At 41.8% G+C, this 25,250-nt stretch overlaps 1 protein-coding gene across 2 annotated transcripts in view; it reads left to right on the top strand.

Annotated features, from left to right (window-relative positions):
- Positions 1-25,250, top strand: part of COG5 (component of oligomeric golgi complex 5) — an 866,036-nt gene that overhangs the window by 552,511 nt on the left and 288,275 nt on the right. For both annotated transcript variants that reach the window (XM_063927060.1, XM_063927059.1), the window contains exons 13-15: positions 4,925-5,086; positions 18,190-18,289; positions 22,322-22,432. In XM_063927060.1, coding sequence (XP_063783130.1) covers positions 4,925-5,086; positions 18,190-18,289; positions 22,322-22,432 — 373 coding nt within the window. The remainder of the gene's footprint in view (positions 1-4,924; positions 5,087-18,189; positions 18,290-22,321; positions 22,433-25,250) is intronic.

Raw genomic sequence — 25,250 nt, 5'->3', positions numbered from 1 at the left:
GCCAGAAAAAAAAATGAGTTCAGGGCCATTATACAACACATATTAGTAAGCAATGTTTGGGATAATAATTTTAATCTTATGAGTAATAGGATCAAATATGAAACCAAGAAACTGTGGCCGATTATCTCTTCGCACAGTGATATGGTGCCCCTCCAAAATGCCAATCTCATGACGTGTTATCACATGGGTAAGCATAACCAGATTAAGGGGGGGTGCAGGGCCCTTTGTCAGGGGTTCCCCCAGACAGAGCACACTGATATCACTAGCTTTCCTTTTTAATGTGAGAGCCAGAATGTGAGAAGAACAGTATGCAGTGCAGACAGAGGCACAGGAATATCATGTTTAATGAGCTACCAACGATGCTTTCTGACCTGCGGAGAGAGCTGCAAGTGACACAGGGATCCTAGTTTCTCCTCCCTGCCTGGGTGCTAGAGTCTTGTGTAAACTGTTATGCAACTAAACCATTTGGGTCTAGAGACACACACAAAGAGGAGTCCTGAGTCCTGTCCCAGTATGTAAGTAGTACTGAGGCTAATGCTATTCTTGCATGTGACAATATAAATTATTTTATTTTTCTATGTGTATCTTAAGGTTGTTTAAGTTGTCTTTGTTCCACTACAAGAATATTTTAAAACATAGTTGTCTTTCAAATAGGTGGAGCTATAAACAGTACCCAGGCATTATTAAACTATTCATTTAAAACTAGTATACACCATTGGTTTAAATTTAAATTACATAATCTATACCTCCCACCATGACCTATTCCAGGAGGGACAAAATGCTCTCTACCTGGGCTTCCTTCTTAATTTATGATTGTAAACACCTGTGTTGAAATTCCTTTCTTATCAATTAAATTAAATTGACTCTGAACTGTCCTTTGTTCCACACATTCAATCTGTCTCTAAATCATGTTACATGCACCTTAAAAACATATCCAAAATACGCCCTTATCTTACACAAGACACTGCAAAAACTCTAATCCATGCACTCATCATCTCCCGCATTGATTATTGTAATAGTCTCCTTACTGGTCTTCCCAAACATAGGCTATCACCACTTCAATCCATTTTAAATGCAGCTGCGAGGCTAATCTTCCTCGCCAGACGTTCTTCATCTGCTGATCCGCTCTGTCAGTCCCTCCATTGGTTACCGGTATTCTACCGTGTCAAATATAAAATACTTTTACTTACATACAAGGCTATTAACCAAACTGCACCATCATACATCTCCTCACTCATCTCAAAATATCTCCCTACCAGACCTCTCCGCTCTGCACAAGATCTGCGTCTCTCATCCACATGTATTACCTGTTCCCACTCAAAATTACAGGACTTTACCCGGGCTTCACCCACTCTGTGGAATGCACTCCCACGCAAAATAAGACTCTCCTCTAGTCTCCAAACCTTTAAACGTTCTCTGAAAACTCATCTCTTCAGACAAGCCTACCAAATTTCAGACCCACACACATAACCTTCACAGCTTCCCTATCAAGTTACATCCCCTCTGTACAGTCCACATAAACTCACATTTTGTCTTCCAACATTGCTGGGTGATCATATCATATACAACCCATTAAGAACCTAGCAACCTGGGGAACCATTATGTGACAAGTAGCATCTATCCTTGTGTATCAATGCCTATTTCCCTATAGATTGTAAGCTTGCGAGCAGGGCCTTCCTACCTCTGTCTGTCTGTCTGTCTGTCTGTCTGTCTGTCTGTCTTTGCCCAGTTTTGTTCTATAATTGTTGTTCTAATTGTAAAGCGCAACGGAATATGCTGCGCTATATAAGAAACTGCTAATAAATAAATAATAAATAAAATAAATTAAATATTTCAACACAGGTGATGCCAATCATATATTAAATGGGAAGTCCAGGTATAAAGCATTTTGTCCCTCCTGAAATGAGACATGTTGGGAGGTATGCACAATCTCATATACATCCCCCACCTTCCACCGGGGCACTCCTGTCTTAAGTGCCCCGGGCACCCCCAAGGCTTAAGCCGGCCCTGAGAGTAAGAACTTGAAAGATTTTCTTGTGCGTTACGACATTACATGCTTTAGGTAAAAAGAAAACAAGTAAATTTTTAGGACAAGCTAGGTTGTTTCAGATGCCCGAACTGGACCACTTGTTGTTTTCTTCAAAAGGGTGCAGTATTTTTTCATCCTTATACAGGTGCCAAATTTACTATTAACCATCATTTGATTTGTTCCAGCAAATTTGCAGTTTATACAATTACCTATCCTTGCTCTAAGATCTATGTCGGTAAGACAGATTGCTCATTTAAGGTGAGGATGACCCAACACCGTTCTGCTATACGTGCTGCTATTTTGGAAGGGACTAGTGACCAGCCAGTGGTTCGCCACTTTACTCTGGCCAAGCATTACTTATCTAGCCTGTGCTATTGTATTATCGATCATGTGCCAGCGCTGGCTAGGTCTAAACAACTCCTGATGCATGAAGCGAGGTGGATTGAAAGATTAGATACCCTGGCCCTGCGAGGGTTAAATGAAACATTAGCTCTGCATTGTTCTTTGTAAGTACTTGCAGGTCTTGTCTGTGTCCACCGGATCAACAGTTTGTACTTTGTTGTAGTCGCCTGTTTTTTATTAACTATGTATTTTTCTTTGTATAATCATTTCTTGTTTGCACATTACTATGGTGTCTTATTAGGCTTGTGCATTTGACTGTAGCTAAATTTGTACTATGTTGCTTTTTTTTAATATACACTTGGTTATATATGTCTTTTGTAAATGGCTACAAATGCTTACATTTTATTCTGATGGATGGTTACAATTTTGTAGTGGTGGTATTTCTTTGAGTTTCACCTTGCGGCCAGTTCCTGTTACCCTGTCTTGATTGACCGGAAGCACGGACTTGGCGTTTATTGGTGGTGGGGATAGCCTATAAATTGGTAAGTGTTTTCATATGTGCTGTGCTTGACAAAAGCTCAATAAAGAGCTGAAACGTTGCTGCTGTAAGTCACAGTCGCCGTGTTTCTTTTCTGCAATACACAGTGAGTGCCACCTGTGGGCTTTGTATTTGGACACCTGCCGTCGTGCATTGTCTTTGGAGGGCTCCTGGTGAAGCAACATACATTGAAAGTCTGATTGTTGGATCTTGGAGGTGTGTGTGTGTGTATGTATGTATGTATATGTGTATATATATATATATATATATATATATATATATATGTGTGTGTGTGTGTGTGTATATATATATATATATATATGTGTGTGTGTATATATATATATATATGTAAAATATATGGCTATACACACACACACACACACACACACACATATATATATATATATATATATATATATATATATATATATATATATAGATATATATATATATATAATATATACACACACACACATATATCTGTATTGGGGTTCCCTTAGGGTGACTGGTGTATCCCCCAAAAGCAGTAGGAACCTGGCGGCACTCCACGGATTTTATAATGAAAGATTCAATGAATGTGTTTCAGATCATACAGGCATAGTAAATCCGATGTTTCAACACCAGTCATTTTTTTGGAGACCTGCACATGCGCTGCAGACTCTGGCACTGTGCCAGAGTCTCTAGTGCTCAGACAGAGGCCCTCATTCCGAGTTGTTCGCTCGCTAGCCGCTTTTCGCAGCAGTGCACACGCTAAGCCGCCGCCCTCTGGGAGTGAATCTTAGCTTAGCAGAATTGCAAACGAAAGATTCGCAAAATTGCGAATAGAAATTTCTTAGCAGTTTCTGAGTAGCTCGAGACTTACTCTGCCACTGCGATCAGTTCAGTCAGTTTCGTTCCTGGTTTGACATCACAAACACACCCAGCGTTCGCCCAGGCACTCCCCCGTTTCTCCAGCCACTCCCGCGTTTTGCCCAGAAACGGCAGCGTTTTTTCACACACACCCATAAAACGTCCAGTTTCCGCCCAGAAACACCCACTTCCTGTCAATCACACTCCGATCACCAGAACGAAGAAAAAACCTCGTAATGCCGTGAGTAAAATACCAAACTTCTTAGCAAATTTACTTGACGCAGCCGCAATGCGAACATTGCGCATGCGCAGTTAGCGGAAAATCGCACCGATGCGAAGGAAAATAACGAGCGAACAACTCGGAATGAGGGCCAGAGCACTAACAGTGCTGCTGCGGCTGCCTGCAACGGGACTCGGGAGAAGAAGGGATCCACACTCGGACACCAGAAAGGTAAGTATATAGAAGAAATGGGTGCAGTGTGTGGGCCCATTCTGGACCCAGGGACACCAGAAAGGTAAGTATATAGAAGAAATGGGTGCAGTGTGTGGGCCCACTCTGGACCCAGGGACACCAGAAAGGTAAGTATATAGAAGAAATGGGTGCAGTGTGTGGGCCCACTCTGGACCCAGGAACACCAGAAAGGTAAGTATATAGAAAAAATGGGTGCAGTGTGTGGGCCCACTCTGGACCCAGGGGCCCGTGTGCACCGCACACACTGTACCCATTATAGATACGCCAGTGGCTGTGAGGCAGTAATTATACAAACTCCACACAGTTAGGTCCATGGTGGGGATCAAACCCATGACCTCAGTGCTGTGAGGCAGTAATGCTTACCATTATACCATCCGTACTGCCGTGAGAAGAAAACTATATTAATAAAAAGATGTATGTATTTACTAACAATACATTAATATTTTTTAAAAGGTTTTAGTCAAGAGGTAAGCCTCATTTGTAATCATCAGTCATTCCAGACTCTGCCAGTATATTCAGTGTACAGAAGTCTTTTCCAGGAGTTAATTTTTGTCTTGAATTGTATTATGAAGAATGGAATTACTCCAGTTATTATCAGCAATTGGATCACAAGGGAATAGTTGCAGAGGAATATTTGCACATGTAAAGGTCTTTCTTAAATATGATTATTAACACTATTGTTTTTTGTTTTTAGTCCAGAGAAAACACTGAAGGACTCCTTGCAACTTTATGAAGCTGCCTACCTGTCTAAATCCTTGTCTAGACTTTTTGATCCCATCAACCTTGTCTTTCCACCAGGGGGTCGAAACCCCCCCTCGGCTGATGAACTTGACAGTATTATTAAAACTGTTGCAAGGTATGAAACATGTCAAGTTTTGTGTCAAATACATATGTTATGAAGGGATGCGTTTAATTTACTGGCTGTCAGGATCTTGGCGGTCTGGATACAGATGCCGGAATCTCGACAACTGACAATGCCGCCAGCCGGAATCCCGGCGCAACAGGGCTATTCCCACTTGTGTGTGTACACGACACCTATAGAGTAGGAATAGATCCTGTGGTGAGCCACCAAGCCCGCAGCGTGGTCAGTGCATCAAGCCCGCAAGGGGACTTTTAGCGTTCGTCCGCTGCCGCCATTCTGGCGGGTGGGATGCCGCTGTCTGGTTATTGACAGCTGGCATTCCATCCGCCGGTCATCCATACCGAACCCTCTATGAGATGTGCATTATTATATCATTTTATGTGTGTATATGTGCCAAGAATCTGTACAGTTACTGAACTCTAGTCTTCATCATTCAGCGCGGAGATGTTTTATGAGGTAATGTGGAGATTCTATGATCTGTAGTTCACTTCACATTTCTGACAGCCGTAATTACTGTACATACAGGAGGTCCACATCATGAAATACTCCTACTAGGAATAACGGTTTGAACATCATCAAAGTAATTTTTATTGTGGAACATCAATTCTCTGTGTATACTTTTGTCAGTTCACTGAGAGCATTTCAAACTAATGCAAAACTAGTTGGAGTTTCTTATCATAAATTATCATAAATCTGGATAAAACTGATTGCGCTGGCTGTGGGGTGCTGTCAATAGCGAGAAGCTCCATCTCCTTCGAAAACATGTGGAATTTGGGGTTTCTTCCTACAATAAACTGTATAGTACACGTAAATATATTCTAACACTTGGTAGTGAAATCGTATTTGATTTGTTTCACACCAAAAAATAAGCTTTTTCTTTTGGGGACAGTAAAAAGGACACTTCACGCAGGATCAGTTCTGACAGCCACCTCTATTGCAGGCAGCCCTGCTTTAGATCCTCCTCACCTCACTCATTCTCCGGCATGGTTTGGGAATTCACAAAGCTCATTGCCAACATTGCATTCAGCAAGGGTGTGTTATATTTTTTAGGCATTTATCATGTCAGCATGGTCATAATGCCGACATGCATGAACTCTAACCCTCTGGTCCATGCCGGGGGTCAGCATTTCACATGTTGACATCTAACAGGGCCAGAATTTAAGTGTAGAGTGCTTGATATAAAAAATGCTGAAACACTAAAAAGTTTAAAATCATAAATAGTTAAACACACTTTTAGGGTGTAACTAGGCACTGTTTACAGCTCTCTAGCAGACGGTTTGTAGTTCTTCAGATTGGTCAGGGTATCAAGGTGACGGTATTTTAATATCAGGCTGAGAGTTCCACATGCACGATTTTAAAGATCTAGGCAGGTTTCCAAAAAACACGTTTCTATGAGCTGACTGAGTGAGGGTAATGGCAAGACGTGTACAGCAGGGAAACACCTATGTATCCCAGCACAGAGACTCCACTTTACTGGCAGACACTATAAATAGACTATGCTGCAAGTATCTCAATTAACGGCAAGAGACTTATGCATGATATTTTATCCAGCAACCGTACTACTAATCCCAGGATGAAAAAATACTACTTACTGTACTAATCCCAAAATAGAAGAAAGCATGGATTATGTCAAATGTTCTAGAGAAATGCGAGCTAACGCACAAAGAAATATATCATAAATCCATGATTCCCACTCTGTAGCCTATGCATAGAAAACGGAGGATTAGACCCTGAAATGACAAGACCATGAATAGTGTATAATGACATTTTTAGACTTGAAGCGAATCCCGTTAAACAATATAAATAAGCATGTTTTGTGAATGCACAAATATAGCTGTTTATGTAAATAAAATACTAGACAGGATGCATGGCTATGGCTCTACATGGCTGATTTTATCCCAGGTGTGGAAACATTGATTAACTTGTGAATTAAGCAGAATGTTGGGACCAGTCAGACCTACCGACTGTTCATAATCACATAATTGCCAATTAGACAATGTGAAAATGGCATCTTACTGAAAATACTAAACTATACATAAAAGGAACCGCACAATTTTTTTTAACTCTTAACATCTGATTTTATTATTTTTCCGAGACACCTATATTTGTTTTTGTTTTGTATAAAATAGACTACATTTTATTCTTATCTAAGGTGTCTATAAAAGTTGGTATTGGTCAATACATGTTTACAAGATTGACAGTATAAATATTTTCTTGGTGATGGTGAATTTGTTCTGGGCTTCATCTTGTTTTATGTCTCTATTCTGACATTTCTGTGATCATCTAAGCACCAAAACCTGATTGAACAACGAGTGAAAGAAATATGAGCTCACACCAAGCATCAGACTAAGCATATAACCTCCATAGTAGTACTGTAGGTCAAACAGAGGTGCACAATGCAATCAAACATTCTGTTCCTATCAGCAATGAAAAGAGGAACCAAAGGTTCGGGACTAATATTTAATGGAAAAGAATATGAATTGTGTGGGACAGGACCAGCAAGGTTATGCAATATGCAACATCAAATGTGTGCTAATAATATGTTGTGGCTAAGTGTGCCACATTTTCTATATCTTTAGAAGTAAATTAGTTGCGTATGCCCCAAGAAATGTCCACTCTGGATGGCATGTTACTTCCAACTCCCGGCTGGCATGCAGAGGGGAAGTAAGCAGGAGTTCCCTGCACTGTACCATCAGTAACCAGAGTATATTCATGTTGTGCCCCAGCACTCTGGATAATGGTTGATCACTATAAGGAGATATGGGGCCCTCACACCACTGGCACTGACCAGTGGACATGAACGAAACGTCTGAAAATATGGCTGTGTTATTGGAGGGAATCAAGTATAGAGATCGTGGATGGAATCTTGACTTAAAGGTAGTTGCACTGCTGTTAGATTTGTAAGGTGGATTCACAAAGTACTGCTGTTTTCTGTGTTTATTGGACAGCACAGGCACTAATAATAACTACTGTATATCACAAAGAAGTGGCCAGAGAGAGAAACCTATGTTGCTGAAGACATCAAGTACACTCGGGATCAGTACGAAATCCCGCTGGACGGGATCCCGGCGATCGGAATACGACATCGGAATCCCGACCGGCACAATCCCGATAGGGGGGCGAGCGCAACGCAGCCCCTTGCGGGCACGGTGCCTCGCTACACTCGGCACACTAATTTATTCTCCCTCTATGGGTGTCGTGGACACCCACCGAGGGAGAATATGTCGGGATTTTGCCGGTCGGGATTCTGTACATTTTATCTTTTATTAACAATTACATTATGACTAATTTGTATTGTTAAGAGTTTCTGAAGCGTTTCTTTAGTTTTATTAGTATTTTACAAATGAATATGATGATGATATTTTATTTCTATAGAGATTAGTTGAAATTTTAACTTGGCTTTTTTTCAGCTATAGCTGTTATCAATATTGTTATCTGTGTGTATCTAATAAATGTTACCTGATAGAGAAAATCTGATATTTCCACTGAATTTAGCATCCCTAAATTAGGTGAAAACACATTTACATGCCAGATGCAGAGAATTTGTTTTACATTGTTTTTGAGTGGTGTTATTATCATGTGTTTAATGTATATAGATATGGCAGAGAAATGGAAAACGGCACTGCATCCTCTTGTCACTGTGTGATGATTGCGGTATAGGATAGGCTTGCATCTGGTATAATTGTGTGTGAGAGAGTAAACAGGTGTTAGTAGTATACCTCCCAACTTTGGAAAGCCGAAAGGCGGGACCCCTCGTGTGACCAAAAGGGGGCGGAGCCTCATTAGAAGCGTGTGGGGCCTCCCGGAAAGGGGTCGGGGCCTGGCAGGATCCCCCATTCGTGTCATTATGGGGGCGTGCCCAGTTCTCTCCGCTATGCTGGGCTGCCCTCATTCTCCCCCAATCACTGTGAATAGATATTTTGCACATGCGCATGGCATCTATTCTCTTCATCTCTTGCAGCTCTGCCATGCAGAGCAGCGATGTTTGAACTCCCCCCACCCCCTACCCCGGCCGCGGTTGGGACAGTGGGTCAGTCCCAGGAAAAGGGACTGTCCCGCTGAATGCGTGAGAGTTGGGAGGTATGTAGTAGGTTGTATAGGTGAGTGTATTATGAAGAACTGAGGTGAAGCCTAGTGGAAGTGGGAAGGAGAAGGGTAATATAGTTTACAAAAGGAAGAGACACACAAAGGTATGAAGGGTGCAAATCTTATATTAATGCATTATAGCACACACTAAATTATCTGTCTCAGTCTGAGGTGTGAGTTTCAGACTCTCACTCTCCGGACCTTCTCACAGTCCAATAGGTAATTATCCTTGATATTAAAAAGTAATTGTCGTATGATGTCTACAAATCTATAGTAAATAACAGTCCCTGTTAATAATCGGATGAAATCAGCAGGTGCTATTGGTATAATAGCAGTATAATATGAAAATGTAGTCCTGATTATTATATTGATAGATTATAGTGACGTGAGGTAAATGGCTGGGGAGGCACTGGATTAGTAACAGCCAGATTTACACACACATGGGTTCATGTGGGCATTATCCACAGGTGCAGCAGTACATAGTGCTGGAAATTTGGTGAGTTTTGATCAGAGATGTGGGGACAAAGTAGGCAGGGGAGGCACTGCATCACGTATCTAACTATAAAAATTATTATTTATAATATCTTTTAGTATTCTTCTTATCATTTTTAAAGTCAAAACTTTGGAGTATATTGGAGTTTGACAGGAGAGGCTCTGCCTCATCTTCCTCACCTGAACGCACGTCACTGGTCCTGACATCACTACAGTGATCCATATTTCCCCTTCAGATTCATATTAGCTGGTGTGGTATGATATGTCGACATGCTCTGAATGTCGTTATAATTAATGATTACCTTCATAATGCTGGAATTGTGCTTGTCGACAGTCAAAATGTTGACATAGCATATTTCACTATTTGAACCTAATTTTAGACCTAACACTAAATCTAAATTTAGAACTAAAATGCACATTGCCAACATTATGACCAAACGGACTTTTCTGGATGTTGACATGTTGTCCATGTTTAAGCTATGGCTGTGGACATTCAGAACATTGTTGACATTCTGGTACGATACCTGTATTAGCAGTGTACATTCAGATGTAAAATGGAGTAAGAGTCATATGGTCTTACCAATAAGTGTCTAAGTACTACAACTCCATTATTCTATAGTTTCTATTTCAAAATGATTTCTCTGTAGTCATATGAACTGGAATCCTGAAGATTCCCGGACAGAGATGGCTTCTGGGTATAGCTAATTGATATGAAGGTATGGCCGGTGCATTATGGTGCACCTGGGATCCCACTACTCAGCCATACAACAATTCAGATGTCGGATTCAAAGTGGACGATACTGTCCCATAAAAGGACACCCATTCTTTGTTAGCAGTGAATAGGTGCTGTGCATCCGTATGCAGATGACTGCAGCTGTATGCTGAGGGTAGATGCTAGAATCAAGTGAGCTAAGGGACCTTTTCCGTCTGGGGGAGGAGTCACAACACAAGGGGGAGGAGCAAGGCCAGCGGGATAGTTCCTCTACTATCCACGCCACCAACTATTACCAACTATTACCTTTAGTAATCAGGTGGCGAGCGAAGCGAGCCACCGAGCCCAAAGCGTGGCGAGCGAAGCGAGCCCGCGAGGGTACTTTCCGGGTACTCTGTTTGCCCGTAGCTCCTCCCCCTGGTGACGTGTCTCCTCCCCTAGATACGTCAGAAGGTCCCTTCTCCCACTCCGAAATAGAATCAACCGTATGCTGAGCTGCTGGGGACTAGATCCTGATTCCAGAGTCTTCTGATAAGTAGCTTTGCTTCAATGCATGTTGGCCCTTCAGGGTGTCTTCACGGGGAAGTGTGAGGCGTATGGTCTGTCCGTTTACGTCTTGATTCTGATAGACACCAAAAAAAGAGAAAAAGTTTTCCTACAAAGGGCACTCACGGGCAAATAGAATATACTCTCTTTTATACATTCAGTGACCCAAGAAAGTATTAAAAAACATAACTTTTATTAAATAAAATGTAATTGTTATGCCAGCGAAACATTAAGACATAGTGAACAATTGTGAAAAGTTGTGAATGTGCCACAATGAAGTTTTTATACGTAAGTGATGAAAAATCCCGTATAAGTTAAGTTAGAGTGAAACACACCATACTAAGCTGGTGGTTAATGTGGAATTTGTCCCCTAATAAAAGTACATTTCTGAAGTATTGAATTTTAAATTACAAGATGAGGCTCAAAGTACTGTAGAATAATTAATAGAGATGAGACTATGTGGAGATTATATTTTATAATCACTTGTGGCACATTCACATATTTTCACATTTTTCACTACAGTATGTCTTAATATTTCGCTGGCCTAACAATTTAATTGTAATAAATAAAAGTTATGTTTCAATACTTTTTTGGGCCACTGAATGAGATAATCTCTATTGAATAGAGTATATTTTATTAGTCCTTGCAGGAATACTATTTCTCTTTTTTTAGTATTAATGACTAATATATTTCCGGGTGCACCTTCCCATTAACGGAAATATATTATATTATAAGGAGATACTGGGGAAGGATGATACAGTGGTCTGTGCGGACTATGGGGGTCATTCCGAGTTGATCGCTAGCTGCATTCGTTCACTCTGCAGCGATGGTGCAAAAAAAGGCACTTCTGCGCATGCGGTGCAATGCGCACGCGCGTCGTACTATTGCAATGAATGATGTAGTTTCACACAAGGTCTAGCGAAGCTTTTCAGTCGCATGCTGGCTGCAGAGTGATTGACAGGAAGTGGGCGTTTTTAGCAGTTTCTTATATAGCGCAGCATATTCCGTTGCGCTTTACAATTCGAACAACAATTATAGAACAAAACTGGGCAAAGACAGACAGACAGAGGTAGGAAGGCCCTGCTCGCAAGCTTACAATCTATAGGGAAATAGGCATTGATACACAAGGATAGATGCTACCTGTCACATAATGGTTCCCCAGGTTGCTAGGTTCTTAATGGGTTGTATATGATATGATCACCCAGCAATGTTGGAAGACAAAATGTGAGTTTATGTGGACTGTACAGAGGGGATGTAACTTGATAGGGAAGCTGTGAAGGTTATGTGTGTGGGTCTGAAATTTGGTAGGCTTGTCTGAAGAGATGAGTTTTCAGAGAACGTTTAAAGGTTTGGAGACTAGAGGAGAGTCTTATTTTGCGTGGGAGTGCATTCCACAGAGTGGGTGAAGCCCGGGTAAAGTCCTGTAATTTTGAGTGGGAACAGGTAATACATGTGGATGAGAGACGCAGATCTTGTGCAGAGCGGAGAGGTCTGGTAGGGAGATATTTTGAGATGAGTGAGGAGATGTATGATGGTGCAGTTTGGTTAATAGCCTTGTATGTAAGTAAAAGTATTTTATATTTGACACGGTAGAATACCGGTAACCAATGGAGGGACTGACAGAGCGGATCAGCAGACGAAGAACGTCTGGCGAGGAAGATTAGCCTCGCAGCTGCATTTAAAATGGATTGAAGTGGTGATAGCCTATGTTTGGGAAGACCAGTAAGGAGACTATTACAATAATCAATGCGGGAGATGATGAGTGCATGGATTAGAGTTTTTGCAGTGTCTTGTGTAAGATAAGGGCGTATTTTGGATATGTTTTTAAGGTGCATGTAACATGATTTAGAGACAGATTGAATGTGTGGAACAAAGGACAGTTCAGAGTCAAGGGTGACACCTAGGCAACGAGCTTGTGGGGTGGGGTGGATAGTTGCATTGTCAACAGTTATAGAGATATCAGGTTGGTAACTACTCTTAGCTGTTGGGAAAATAATTAATTCGGTTTTGGAAATGTTGAGTTTGAGGTGGCGAGATGACATCCAGGATGAAATGGCAGACAGGCATCCAGTGACACGAGCCAATACTGGTGGTGACAAATCTGGGGAGGATAGGTAGATTTGAGTATCATCAGCATACAAATGATACTGAAATCCAAAGGAGCTGATTAGTTTACCAAGAGAGGAGGTATAGATTGAGAAAAGCAGAGGACCTAAGACTGAGCCTTGCGGTACACCAACTGATAGAGGTAGAGAAGAGGAGGTAGAATCAGAGAAGTGAACACTGAAAGAGCGATTAGATAGGTAGGATGAGAACCAAGAAAGGGCTGTGTCCTGAAGACCTAGGGATTGTAGTGTTTGTATGAGAAGAGAGTGGTCAACAGTGTCAAAAGCAGCAGAGAGATCTAGAAGAATAAGTAGTGTGTAATGGCCTTTTGATCTAGCAGTGACTAGATCATTCACTACTTTGGTCAGTGCCGTCTCTGTGGAGTGTTGAGCACGAAAGCCTGACTGAAGTGGATCCAATAAGTTGTGCGAGTTAAGAAAGTGTGTAAGGCGAGTGTAGGCAAGCCTCTCAAGTAGCTTGGAGGGACTGGGTAGCTGAGAAATGGGACGGTAGTTAGAGAGTGTGTTTGGGTCAGAGTTGTGTTTTTTTAGAATGGGAGTAATGACTGCATGTTTAAACAGAGAGGGAAAGATACCAGTAGAGAGAGAGAGATTACAGATTTTAGTTAAGGTTGGGATAAGCACAGGAGACAAAGTTTTACTGACCTGTGAGGGTATAGGATCAAGAGGAGAGGTAGTGGAGTAGGAGGATGAAAAGAGTGTTGATACTTCATCTTCACTTGTGGGATCAAATGAAGAGAAAGTTCCCGAGGGTTCAGGTAGGGGATTGAGCAGGTCACTGGCTGAGTTAGAGCATACCATTTCATCTCGGATTTTATCAATCTTATCTTTGAAGTAGGAAGCAAGTTCTTGTGCACGGATAGTAGCTAGTGGGGGAGGTGAGGGAGGGTAAAGAAGTGATTTAAATGTATTAAAAAGTCGCTTGGGGTTGTTGGCATGATAAGAGATGAGAGATTGGAAATTAGTTTGTTTGGCAGTGTCCAGGGCCTGACGATAGGAGTGGTAGGTAGTCTTATATGTGAGAAAGTCACTTGGATTCTGAGATTTCCGCCACTGACGTTCTACTTTACGTGACAGTTTTTGTAGGTGTCTTGTTGATTTAGAGTGCCATGGTTGGCATCTAAGCCTACGTGGAGTGTGATGGGTAGTTGGAGCCACTTCATCAAGGGCACTCTCTAGGGTCTGGTGCAGGTGTGATACAGCAGTGTCAGGTGTAGTAAATGTAGAGATTGGTGAGAGCAGTTGTTGCAGAGAAGTGGAAAGTTGTTGAAAATGTATATTGTTAGTATTTCTGCGGGTTAGAGGAGGCTTGCTTGGTTTTAGTGTCCTAGAATTTAAAGTAATAGAAGAGATTGTGAAGGTGATCAGGTTGTGATCAGAGAGAGGGAAAGGAGTGTTAGTTAATTCGGAAACTGAGCAGAGCCTGGTGAACACAAGATCAAGGCAGTGGCCCTCATGGTGAGTAGAGGAGTCGGACCATTGGGTTAGGCCAAGAGAGGAGGTTAGAGAGAGGAGTTTGGATGCATGAACAGATTGTGGACTGTCAAGAGCTATATTGAAATCACCCATAATGATGGTGGAGATGTCAGAGGATAAGAAGTGTGGGAGCCAAGCAGAGAAATCTTCTAGAAATTGTTGTTTAGGTTGCCCAGGAGGGCGATAGATAGCTGCAACACATAGAGAGAAGGGGGTGAAAATCCTGATAGAGTGAACTTCAAATGAGGTGAATGCGAGTGATGGAACCTGAGGTAGAACAGTGTATGTGAAAAACTGTGACAGTAAGATTCCGACCTCACCACCTTTACTATTATTAGGCCTAGGTGTGTGTGAGAAGTGGAAACCACCATGTGACAGTGCTGCAGGGGAGGCAGTGTCTGATTGTGTGAGCCATGTTTCTGTTATAGCCAGCAGATTAAAGTTGTGAGCTTTTCAGTCGCATGCTGGCTGCAGAGTGATTGACAGGAAGTGGGCGTTTTTGGGTGTCAACTGACCGTTTTCAGGGAGTCTTCAGAAAAACGCAGGCGTACCAAGAAAAATGCAGGCATGGCTGGGCGAACGCAGGGCGTGTTCGTGACGTCAAAACAGGAACTGAACAGTCTGAAGTGATCGCAAGCGCTGAGTAGGTATTGAGCTACTCTAAAACTGCACAAAAAAAGTTTGCCGGCGCTCTGCGATCCTTTCGTTCGCACTTCTGCTAAGCTAAAATACACTTCCAGTGGGAGGCGGCATAGCGTTTGAACGGCTGCAAAACTTGCTAGCGAGCGAACAACTCGGAATGACCACCTATGTCTTTGCAGACTATGGACCTTATTCAGTAAGGATTGCAATTTCTGCTAAAAAGCAGTTGCTGCTATCAAATAGTTGCCACACAGAAATAGAGAAAGAACATTGTAGAAATTGCGAATACAGGCAAGGTCGTCCACAGTGCTTGCGACACAAAAGGCTGGAATTGGTCATCGCTGATGTCAGAGGCCCTCCTTAAAAACGCCTGGGCACACCTGCGTTTTTTTCAGATATACCCAGAAAACAGCAGGTTTCCGCCCACTCAAACAGCGGCTGCATTGCGATCACGATGTGCACGCATTTTCTGTTGCTATTACTTGCGCGTTCGCAATGCGAATGCTGCACATGCGCAGTCGTTCGATAATCGGCCAGATTGTGATTCGCAAATTTAGCAATCCTTACTGAATAAGATCCTACTGTATGTCTTTTCCATAATTGCTTCTGATAGACAGCAGATGAGAATGGATGCTAATGGACCAATGATGTACATCATGTGATTGTAATCCCAGGTGTGTTGGGGTGTGATACAGACATGGGAAAGGAGCGCAATGTGTTTGTAATATAAATAGAAAAAAAAATAGAGAAATTAAATACTTTTTATATATTTTTTAAATAGAGAAATATAAGTTAGATAAGAATAATGATAGAAATAAGAATAAAAATAAATATGAACATAAAATGATGCAAAAGGAATAGAAAGAAGAAGGCTGATCTGTAGGTATAAGAGTGGTTCTGATAATATTATGTAGTCGGTGAATATGTAGTGGGCAGTTGTAGAGAACAGCGGTACATTTACTAAGGTGGGAGTTTTTTTTAGAAATGGTGATGTTGCTCATAGCAACCAATCAGATTCTACTTAACATTTATATAGCTGCTTCTAGAAGATGATAATATCTAATTGGTTGCTATGGGCAACATCATCAGTTCTAAAAAAAAAAAAAAAAAAAAACCTCCTACCTTAGTAAATTTACCCCATAGGTATGTTGTCATAACAGTAATAGAGTACTAACAGGTTGTATGCTGGTATCTAGCAGGCAGTGTTTTGAAGTATGTTGGGTATTGTGGAGGTTGAGCACAGAAAGATATGAATGTGCTACAAATGAGATATTCTATGTTTGGTTGTCACTCGCATTGATTGATGTGTGGTGAATATGTATTTACTCGGCTGTGTACAGTATTAGGTGTTATAATTCATCTTGCTTATGCCTTTTAGAGTGTATCTGAAATGATTCATGTTGTGCCTGGCTGTATGTTTTTGAAATGCATGAAAATGCTGGCAGGAATCTCTTAATATGAGGATATCAAATTTGGAAAGGTTGGTTAATAATTATTCATAATATAGAAATTGAATGATGGATGGGATCATACTAACTATAGCTTTCTATTTGGTAATTATGGATTTCACTTCATTGTTAATATTTAGGCCTCGGAAGGCCATTGTGTGTACTGTGAGTAACCATTATAGTTCCTTGTTTCTCTGTTTGATGTAGTTGCCACCTCTGGTTTTTCTTTTTTCTCTTTGATCTCTATGAGAGGTATGACTGTAATCTTCATTAGAGTTTTTGGGCCAGAATAAGCGTTATTACATTATGCTTGAATAATGATGGAAGATTACAGTGGAAAAGAGGATCTTATGAAGAGGGTACCGTTAAGGAATTGAACATGTTGCTATTGGAAGAGTTTTTATAAAGCTTGGTAGAATTAGAATGGTAGAAGACACTTTGCAGGTGGACAAGTGAGAGAGGGAAATTAGTTTTTTTAAGAAATCAGAAGTTGAATAAAGTCTGGAGAAAACTATACAAGGCCTGGCCATCACAGTCTGTAGATGAGTTGGCCAACTGAGAAAGGACAAGAAATGTTAGACGTTAGAGAGAGTAATTTGGAAGCACAGAATACAAAATGAGGAAGCCAGGCACAAAGATGTTCAAAGAATTGATGGTGTGGTCTGCAGGATGATACATCACAGCAACACACTGATAAAGTTACTAAAACTGCTAAAACAGAGAATTGGTGATGTTGGTCATCATTGGTGATGATAGTAATCAATAAGATGTCTGTCATTTCTCTATTGTCTTTTAGACAGTGATAGACAACATCTGATTGGTTGCTATGGGTAACACCACCAATTCTGTGTTTTAGAAGCTGTAGTAAATTTACCCCACAGAGAGAAGTGGTTGAAAATCCTGTTTTTATGTTTTTCGAAGGGAAGGACATGAGTGATGGAACAGTTGATCAAACTGTGCTATGAGGGAAAACTAGGGGATTTAGGCCCAACTGTATTAAGCCTTAACAAGTGATGAAGTGGAGATGGATAAAGAGAGCTAAATGACCATCCAATCAGCTCCTAACCGTCATTCTTCAAACACAGCCTGTGACATGGCAGCTAGGAAGCTGATTGGTTGGTCATTTATCAGTCTTTATCCATCTCCACTTTAATACTTGTTAAGGCTTAATACATTTGGACCATATTTACTAAAGTGCAGGTTATCAAATGTGGAACAACCATCATATAAACAGCATATATATAGTTTAATAATAAATTAACCATCATCAGCATGATAAGTTGAAGAAGTTCATTTTTTACTTTGCTGCTGTGTGAATACTAAACTTGGATGCACAGGGCAGTGGTTGTACTATACTTACTAGGTTCTATGCATTTTAGACTGCTGTATGGAAACTTTGCATGGAAGACGCTCTATCCCCGCTTACAGGACCTCATTTCAGTTGTCCTCTGTCAGTTTTTTTGGTTTTAGATTACTGGCAAAGGTGTCTTGGTTCTCCTCTCAGGTAATTTCAATGACAGACTTTGTTAAATTTAAAATGTAATTTATTTATCATTGTTTTATTTACAGTGAAATGAACGTGGCTGCTGTAGACCCAAATCTTTGCTGTGCCGTCTCCAGAAATGTAGCGAAGACTATTCAACTGTATGGCGTGAAGTCAGAACAACTTGTAAGTAATTTCCTGATGTATATTCTCCTGGGGACCTTAACTGTGTTAATAATTGAAAGTAAACTGGAAAGAGGGGCAACTGCTACTAACCATATTCTACAAATGTCATCTTCATACCAAGACCTGTTTTTGGACTGTAACATTTTTTTCTTGAAAACTATTTTCAGAAGCACCCTCTCTTGATTTGTTTTAGGTAACTAAGGGATCTGTTTATCATTGGTGGCTAGTGGGCGGTCAGAGGATAATGCAGGATTTCTGGACGGGTTTTTTCAAATGTTTGATTTTTGAGCAATTGTCACCAGCCCATGAAGAATACATAATTAGCATGTAACAAGCTATAGTTTGCCCCAAACAAAGTGCAGTTTATGTAATACAGTACTGCAGACATATGCAGGACCAATGATCACTGTAAGCCATTTACCAGATTCTCTCTCTGGTGCGATGATTGAGCACTCAGATCCACAGTTCCATACAGCAGACCTGGTAGAAACATCTGCTGGCCCTGGGCATGTGTAGCAGCTCCATTCCACCATTTATACTGCATGTAATTGCTGCTGACCAGGCTGTGGGGAAGGGTGGTTTCCAGGCAACTGGAAACCTTCCTTGCATTTGCTTATGGTGGTGGTAACAATTGCTATGTATAGTTGTATATCGCATTCATTTGACAACCATAAACCCACCATTTTATTTCTTATGAATACCACTTTGCCTTCTTAAATGTATAAGCTGTATGTGCTATTCATTTATGGCGATCTTGTCCTTAGACTCAAGGGAACTAGTAAGACTAGTGACTGATATCATTTGACCTCAAATCCCCTGTGTTTCCCTTTATCTGTCACAATTTATTCTCTGTTTGCAGTTCTAAAAATGATCTTCTATCTACTTAAAGCCTTAAGCCTCACAAGACTCTAGTGTCAGGTTCATGATGAATGAGATTATTTCATAAACAAGATGTTCCTTGTATGCAAGAATCTTCCTTTCTCTTTTTTGTATGACAACTCAATTTCCATGGTTTATAATTAAAGAAATAAATGTGTAAAAATTATTTATAGCAGTCTGTCCTGCATGCATGATACTGGAATTGTTATTTTTCTCTCTATGGTCATCATATCGGCCTGTTTCTCTGTAAGCATAAATTCAAAGAAATCTAGATATCATCACACTTCTAAAGGTCTTTTCATCTGGGCCTTTAAATTCCATCTAATGCCACAGACACCTCAGACATTAGTGAGGGGACGAAGCAAATGAGCGAACAGGGAGAGAAAAAAAATTCTAATTGTATTCCTTCGTCACTAAAAAAAAAATACATTTGTTTTGCTTAAATATTCAGTATTCAATTGTGTGACTATCCAGTGAGCATGTCTATGGCTATGACTGATTTACTTCCCTAAAACTATATCATTGTTTTATGCAAAGTCCCTAATATATTAATGCAAAGCAATATGTTGGCCACCTTGAATAGACATCATGCCCAATATATTGCATAACAACATTTTATATATATATATATATATATATATATATATATATATATACCAAATCCAGAAGATAGCACCCTTCGGACTTCTCATAAATGAACTCAAAGACACAGACTTCAGAGTGCAAGCTTTCGGGCTTTAATGCCCTTCGTCAGGCAGTGTACACTGCCTGACGAAGGGCATTAAAGCCCGAAAGCTTGCACTCTGAAGTCTGTGTCTTTGAGTTCATTTATGAGAAGTCCGAAGGGTGCTATCTTCTGGATTTGGTATATATATATATATATATATATATATATATATATATATATATATATAATTTTGTTATGCAATATATTGGGCATGATGTCTATTCAAGGTGGCCAACATATTGCTTTGCATTAATATATTACTTAATCACATTTTACAAATACACCACATACAAGTATAAAAAGAAGTAGCAGAACTTTGAAACTTTTTACGATAAGTAATGGCATATTTATTAAAACAATTCTGAGCTTTATGTTCAAGCCACCACTAATAAAAGAAATTCAAATAATAGGAGCACCTGCATTTAGCCGTATGCTAATTGCCTGGACCACGCAATTAAATTGGCAACTGAATATCTCGAGGCATTGAACACCGCAGAAAACTGAATATGCCCCATAGTGAAATTTATCAGTACCACGGAAGGAATATCTGTTACATTGCTGGCTGCAAGTTACAGGGAAACTGTCTGAAAGCATCTCACAGCCATCACTAACTATTGAATTGCACTCTATGAATATTAGCTGCTAAGAACTTCATCCTGTGGCAGAAGGATGCATATTTTTTCACAGTACAATATTAATAACTTATCACCAGCAAAAGGTTATACCGGTGGCTCTCCAGCTGTTGTGAAGCTACAAGTCCCCGCATGCCCTGCCACAGTTTAGCTATTAGGGAATACTAAAACTATGGCAGGACATGCTGGGATTTGTAGTTTCATAACAGCTGGAGAGCCACTGGTTGGCCAGGCCTGCTGTATATGGCTGAGGCTTTATTGAAATGAAAGTTTAACAATTGTCAAAAGTGTGACTTGTTTAGGTAAATAAATATGTAACAAAACACAGTACAGCTAATAACTTATATTTTTGTTGTTATACTAAAAAAGTGTTACACCATTTCAGACTCTGTCTATACCAAAAACACAGCTGGAAATGGACACAGCTGTATTTAAAGTAGATCATTATGGTTATTGAAACAGTTAAAAAATGATGTGGAAAAATATGCAAATACTCTGATGAAATATATTATGTTTCATAGAGTCTCTCAGGACACTAATACTTTTCTATGAAGCCAATTAGGCAGCTTTACTTAAGACTTTGCTACTTGTTTAATCCTCTTTAGCAATGTCAAAGATGCACAATATCCTTGCCAATGAAGTAAAAATCCAGTGAATATAATTTTAGTCATGGTAGACTGTTTCACATTAAAAAAAAATACACTGCTCTCAGCAAATATTATAGATATAAGCCAATGTGCCACAACTGTGAAAGCCACAAATCATTAAATAAGGGGACAAACGTTTCAGGGTTGCATAGAGTGAACTAAATCTGACAGAACCTATGAGTGTACACAAAGTATGGTTAATTTTTCACACAGAGGCATTCCACAGGCACAGATGGTGGTCACCAATCTTTGTGTTTGTTGGTATTTTATATCTTGCATTCATGTTTTGGGTTGGGGCTGCGTCGCGGACACCCACACGTGCGAAACGTCGCTTCTAGTCGGCATGACGACTTTGGTCTTGTTAGTGTTCGGGATGCAGGGGGAGGTTATTTGACCGTCTGTCATATAACTACATCCCCATGTGGGATCAGTACTAAATCCCGCTGGACGGGATCCCGGCAATCGAAATATCGACGCCGGAATCCCGACCACACAATCCCGACAGGGGTGGCGAGCGGAACGCAGCCCCTTGCAGGCTCACTTCGCTCTCCACGCTGCAGGCACGGTGCCTCGCTACACTCGGCACACTATTATATTCTCCCTCTATGGGTGTCGTGAATTGTGCCAGTCGGGATTCCGGCATCGGTATTTCGACCGCCGGGATCCTGACTGCCTCCCCCCCATGTTTTGTAGTGTGGCTTGACAGGAAGACTGTATGCCTGGGCTTACCAATACTATCCCTTTAACCACTTGCCTGGCATGGTTGCATCAGATACGACCTTGCCTGCAAGTGCTCTATCTGACCTGGTTGCACAGGATGCTTCCAGTCAGATAAACCGTGTTAGCAGCGGCAGGGACGGAAAACTTCCCTCCGCTGCTGCTGTCAGAGGGCCCGGACGGTCCCTCTGCCTTCCTGCACTCTCCCCTACTGATTGTCGTGCTGCCGATCACTGCTGATCGGTCAGCATGGCAGGACACCCACCTCCAGCGGCTGCAGACAATAGCAGCCGCTGGGGAAGTGTAAAAATGTGAATCTGTTCATTAATAATAAAACAGTAAAGGCAACTGATATATGGATGATTGTGAGCCATGCTGAATTTCTCTAGACCTTTGAGTGCTGTAATGATAAACTATGTTTATTTCTTAGCTGTGTACTCAGGGAGATGCAAGCCAGGTGATTGGTCCGCTTACAGAAGGACAACGAAGAAATGTTGCAGTGGTTAATTCACTTTACAGACTATATCAATGTGTTCAAAAGGTAAGATGTCATTTACATGTACTCCTTTATTTTATCTACAAGATATGTTTTGGAAATATTTACCCCAATTGCAAGAAATAGCTGAAATAGCTGTAGCTGAACAATTTTATGAAGATACGGGGCCTGATTCAGAGATGGGGGCTGCTGCATCTGCTCTAGCGCTGTTGTCTGGGGCCTGGATCAGATAATATGCAAATGCTAGTCCCTTTCTTCCCTTTGTGCAGCAGTATGTGTTGGAATGTGCAAGCCCTGAAACACCCATTTTCTGCGCCTCTGCATGCTGAAGCGCTACCGGTGTTTGCAGACAGTCCACCATAGACACACTAACGCCTCCAGCATTAACACTTCACCTGCCTGTGGCCTCTATGGATGCAGCTATGTGTCTGAGAACACAGCACACTTGTAGTTACACCCGTGACACTTCCATAATATGCCCATTAGATGGATTTTTTTAGCATTCCCTTCAGGCCACCTCCTAGACATCGGCCAGGAATGGATACCAGCTCTCCCATACACAGTAGTGCCTTCTATGCGTACACTCAGGGTAATGCATGCGCCGTATGGGTTTCTAGTAGCAAATAATCGCTGACCTGCATGAACATTGGCATTGTGTGTGGTTTGCAAGCACCACTGAGTCAGACCCACAGTGTTGCATACAAGAACATATTGATACCCACCAATCCTACTATCCTGAAACTAACAATCTTGAAACAGTATTCAGTTAGCGAATGCAGTCAGACACATCTTTTGTATGTTTCCTGGGTGGCTGTAGGGGAGTATATATAACTATATAAACTGCTGGCTGAATTGTTTGTATATTTCAGCAACAAACTGGTGACCTGATCATTCTTTAGGTTGGCAGTTTTCCATGTTGCTAGCTAGCATATCTACAGATGTGTCCATGGGCGGATCCAGAAAAAAATGACAGGGGGGGCACCATGACTTGGGGGGTACTTTGTGCGCCAAAGGCAAGCACGCTCCTGGGAAAGTGGGTGTGGCCCACAATAATAAGCGTGGCTTCAAAGGGAATACTGTATCCATGAGCTAGTGGGTGACAGGAATGGTAGACACGGAGACACAGTGGGTGACAGGGAAAAGTTGACATGGAGAGGGAGAGGGTGATGCTTTGAAGAGGGTAACAGGAGAGAGAGGCGGATGTCGAGATAGTGATGCAGGGGAAAGGCAGTGTGTGAAAGGAGAGGGTGACAGGGGAGAGTAAGTGGATGATGAGAGGGAGAAGGTGACGGCAGAGGCAGTAGGAGACAGGGAAAGGTAGTGGGTGACATTAAAAGGGTGACAGGGAGAGACAATGGATGACACCAGATAGAGGTTGATGGGGAGAGGCAGTGAATGATATATAGGGGGGCACTGGGCTGAATGGGAAATAGGCACTGACATGGTGGGAAGGGGTGGCACTATGTTGGAGAAGGGGGTACACTGGGCTTAATAAGGGAGGGAATACCCAGGGCTGGTAGGGTGGGAGACATTGGGATGGGAGGGGGGCCAGTGAGATGGTGGGGGACGCTAGGCAGGATGGGAAGGGGGCAGGGGGATCCCTGTGACTGAACTGGCAGGTAGGTTCTAGGTGGGGGGGCAATGACATCGATGGGCGCAGTGGGCTGGTGGGGGGCACACAAAGAATTACCCCTACCCACTGATATACCACCCCTGTACCCCCACACTAACACTGTTGATGGCCCCCTGCTATGGAAACTGTTCCCTGGTACTGGCATTGAGAAGAGTGGACGGAAGGTAACAGGGGTAGGATGGGGAGCGGACCTTTACCTGATGTCAGATATGGAGATCTGGCTGCAGCAGGGCCGGTGCTAGGGTGTTCGGCGCCCCCCTGCAAACTATAAATTTGCGCCCTCCCATAATCCTTTGGCGCGCGCCGGGAAAAGGGGTGTGGTCTCACAAGTAAGGGGCATGGCAACACAATAGTACCCCCATTTAAATTTATGCCAAAATGTAGCACAATCTTATTTATCTTATACGTAATGCCCCACCCGTAGTAGTAGCGTCCTTATACATAATGCCTCCCCAGTAGTAGTAGCGTCCTTATACGTAATGCCTCCCCCAGTAGTAGTAGCGTCCTTATACGTAGTGCACTCCAAGTAGTAGTAGCGTCCTTATACATAATGCCTCCCCAGTAGTAGTAGCGTCCTTATACGTAATGCCTCCCCCAGTAGTAGTAGCGTCCTTATACGTAGTGCACTCCAAGTATTAGTAGCAGCGTCCTTATACATAATGCCCCTTCCAGTAGTAGTAGCATCCTTACACGTAATGGCCCCCCAGTAGTAGTAGCGTCCTTATACGTAGTGCACTCCAAGTAGTAGTAGCGTCCTTATACGTAGTGCACTCCAAGTAGTAGTAGCGTCCTTATACGTAGTGCACTCCAAGTAGTTATAGCGTCCTTATACGTAGTGCCCCCCCAGTAGTAGTAGCGTCCTTATACGTAGTGCACTCCAAGTAGTAGTAGCGTCCTTATACGTAGTGCACCCCCAGTAGTAGTAGTGTCCTTATATGTAATGCCCCCCCCAGTAGTAGTAGTAGCGTCCTTACACGTAATGGCCCCCCCAGTAGTAGTAGCATCCTTATACGTAATGCCCCCCCAGTAGTAGTAGCGTCCTTATACGTAATGCCCCCCCAGTAGTAGTAGCGTCCGTATACGTAGTGCACCCCCAGTAGTAGTAGCGTCCTTACATGTGATGCCCCCCCAGTAGTAGTCAAGTCGTTATACGTAATGCCCCCCCAGTAGTAGTAGCGTCATTATATGTAATGCCCCCCCTGTAGTTGCGTCCTTACACGTAATGCACCC

Source organism: Pseudophryne corroboree, chromosome 6 (genome assembly GCF_028390025.1).
Source record: "Pseudophryne corroboree isolate aPseCor3 chromosome 6, aPseCor3.hap2, whole genome shotgun sequence".
Taxonomy (NCBI): Eukaryota; Metazoa; Chordata; class Amphibia; order Anura; family Myobatrachidae; genus Pseudophryne; species Pseudophryne corroboree.
This window is presented reverse-complemented; position numbering and strand designations above follow the sequence as displayed.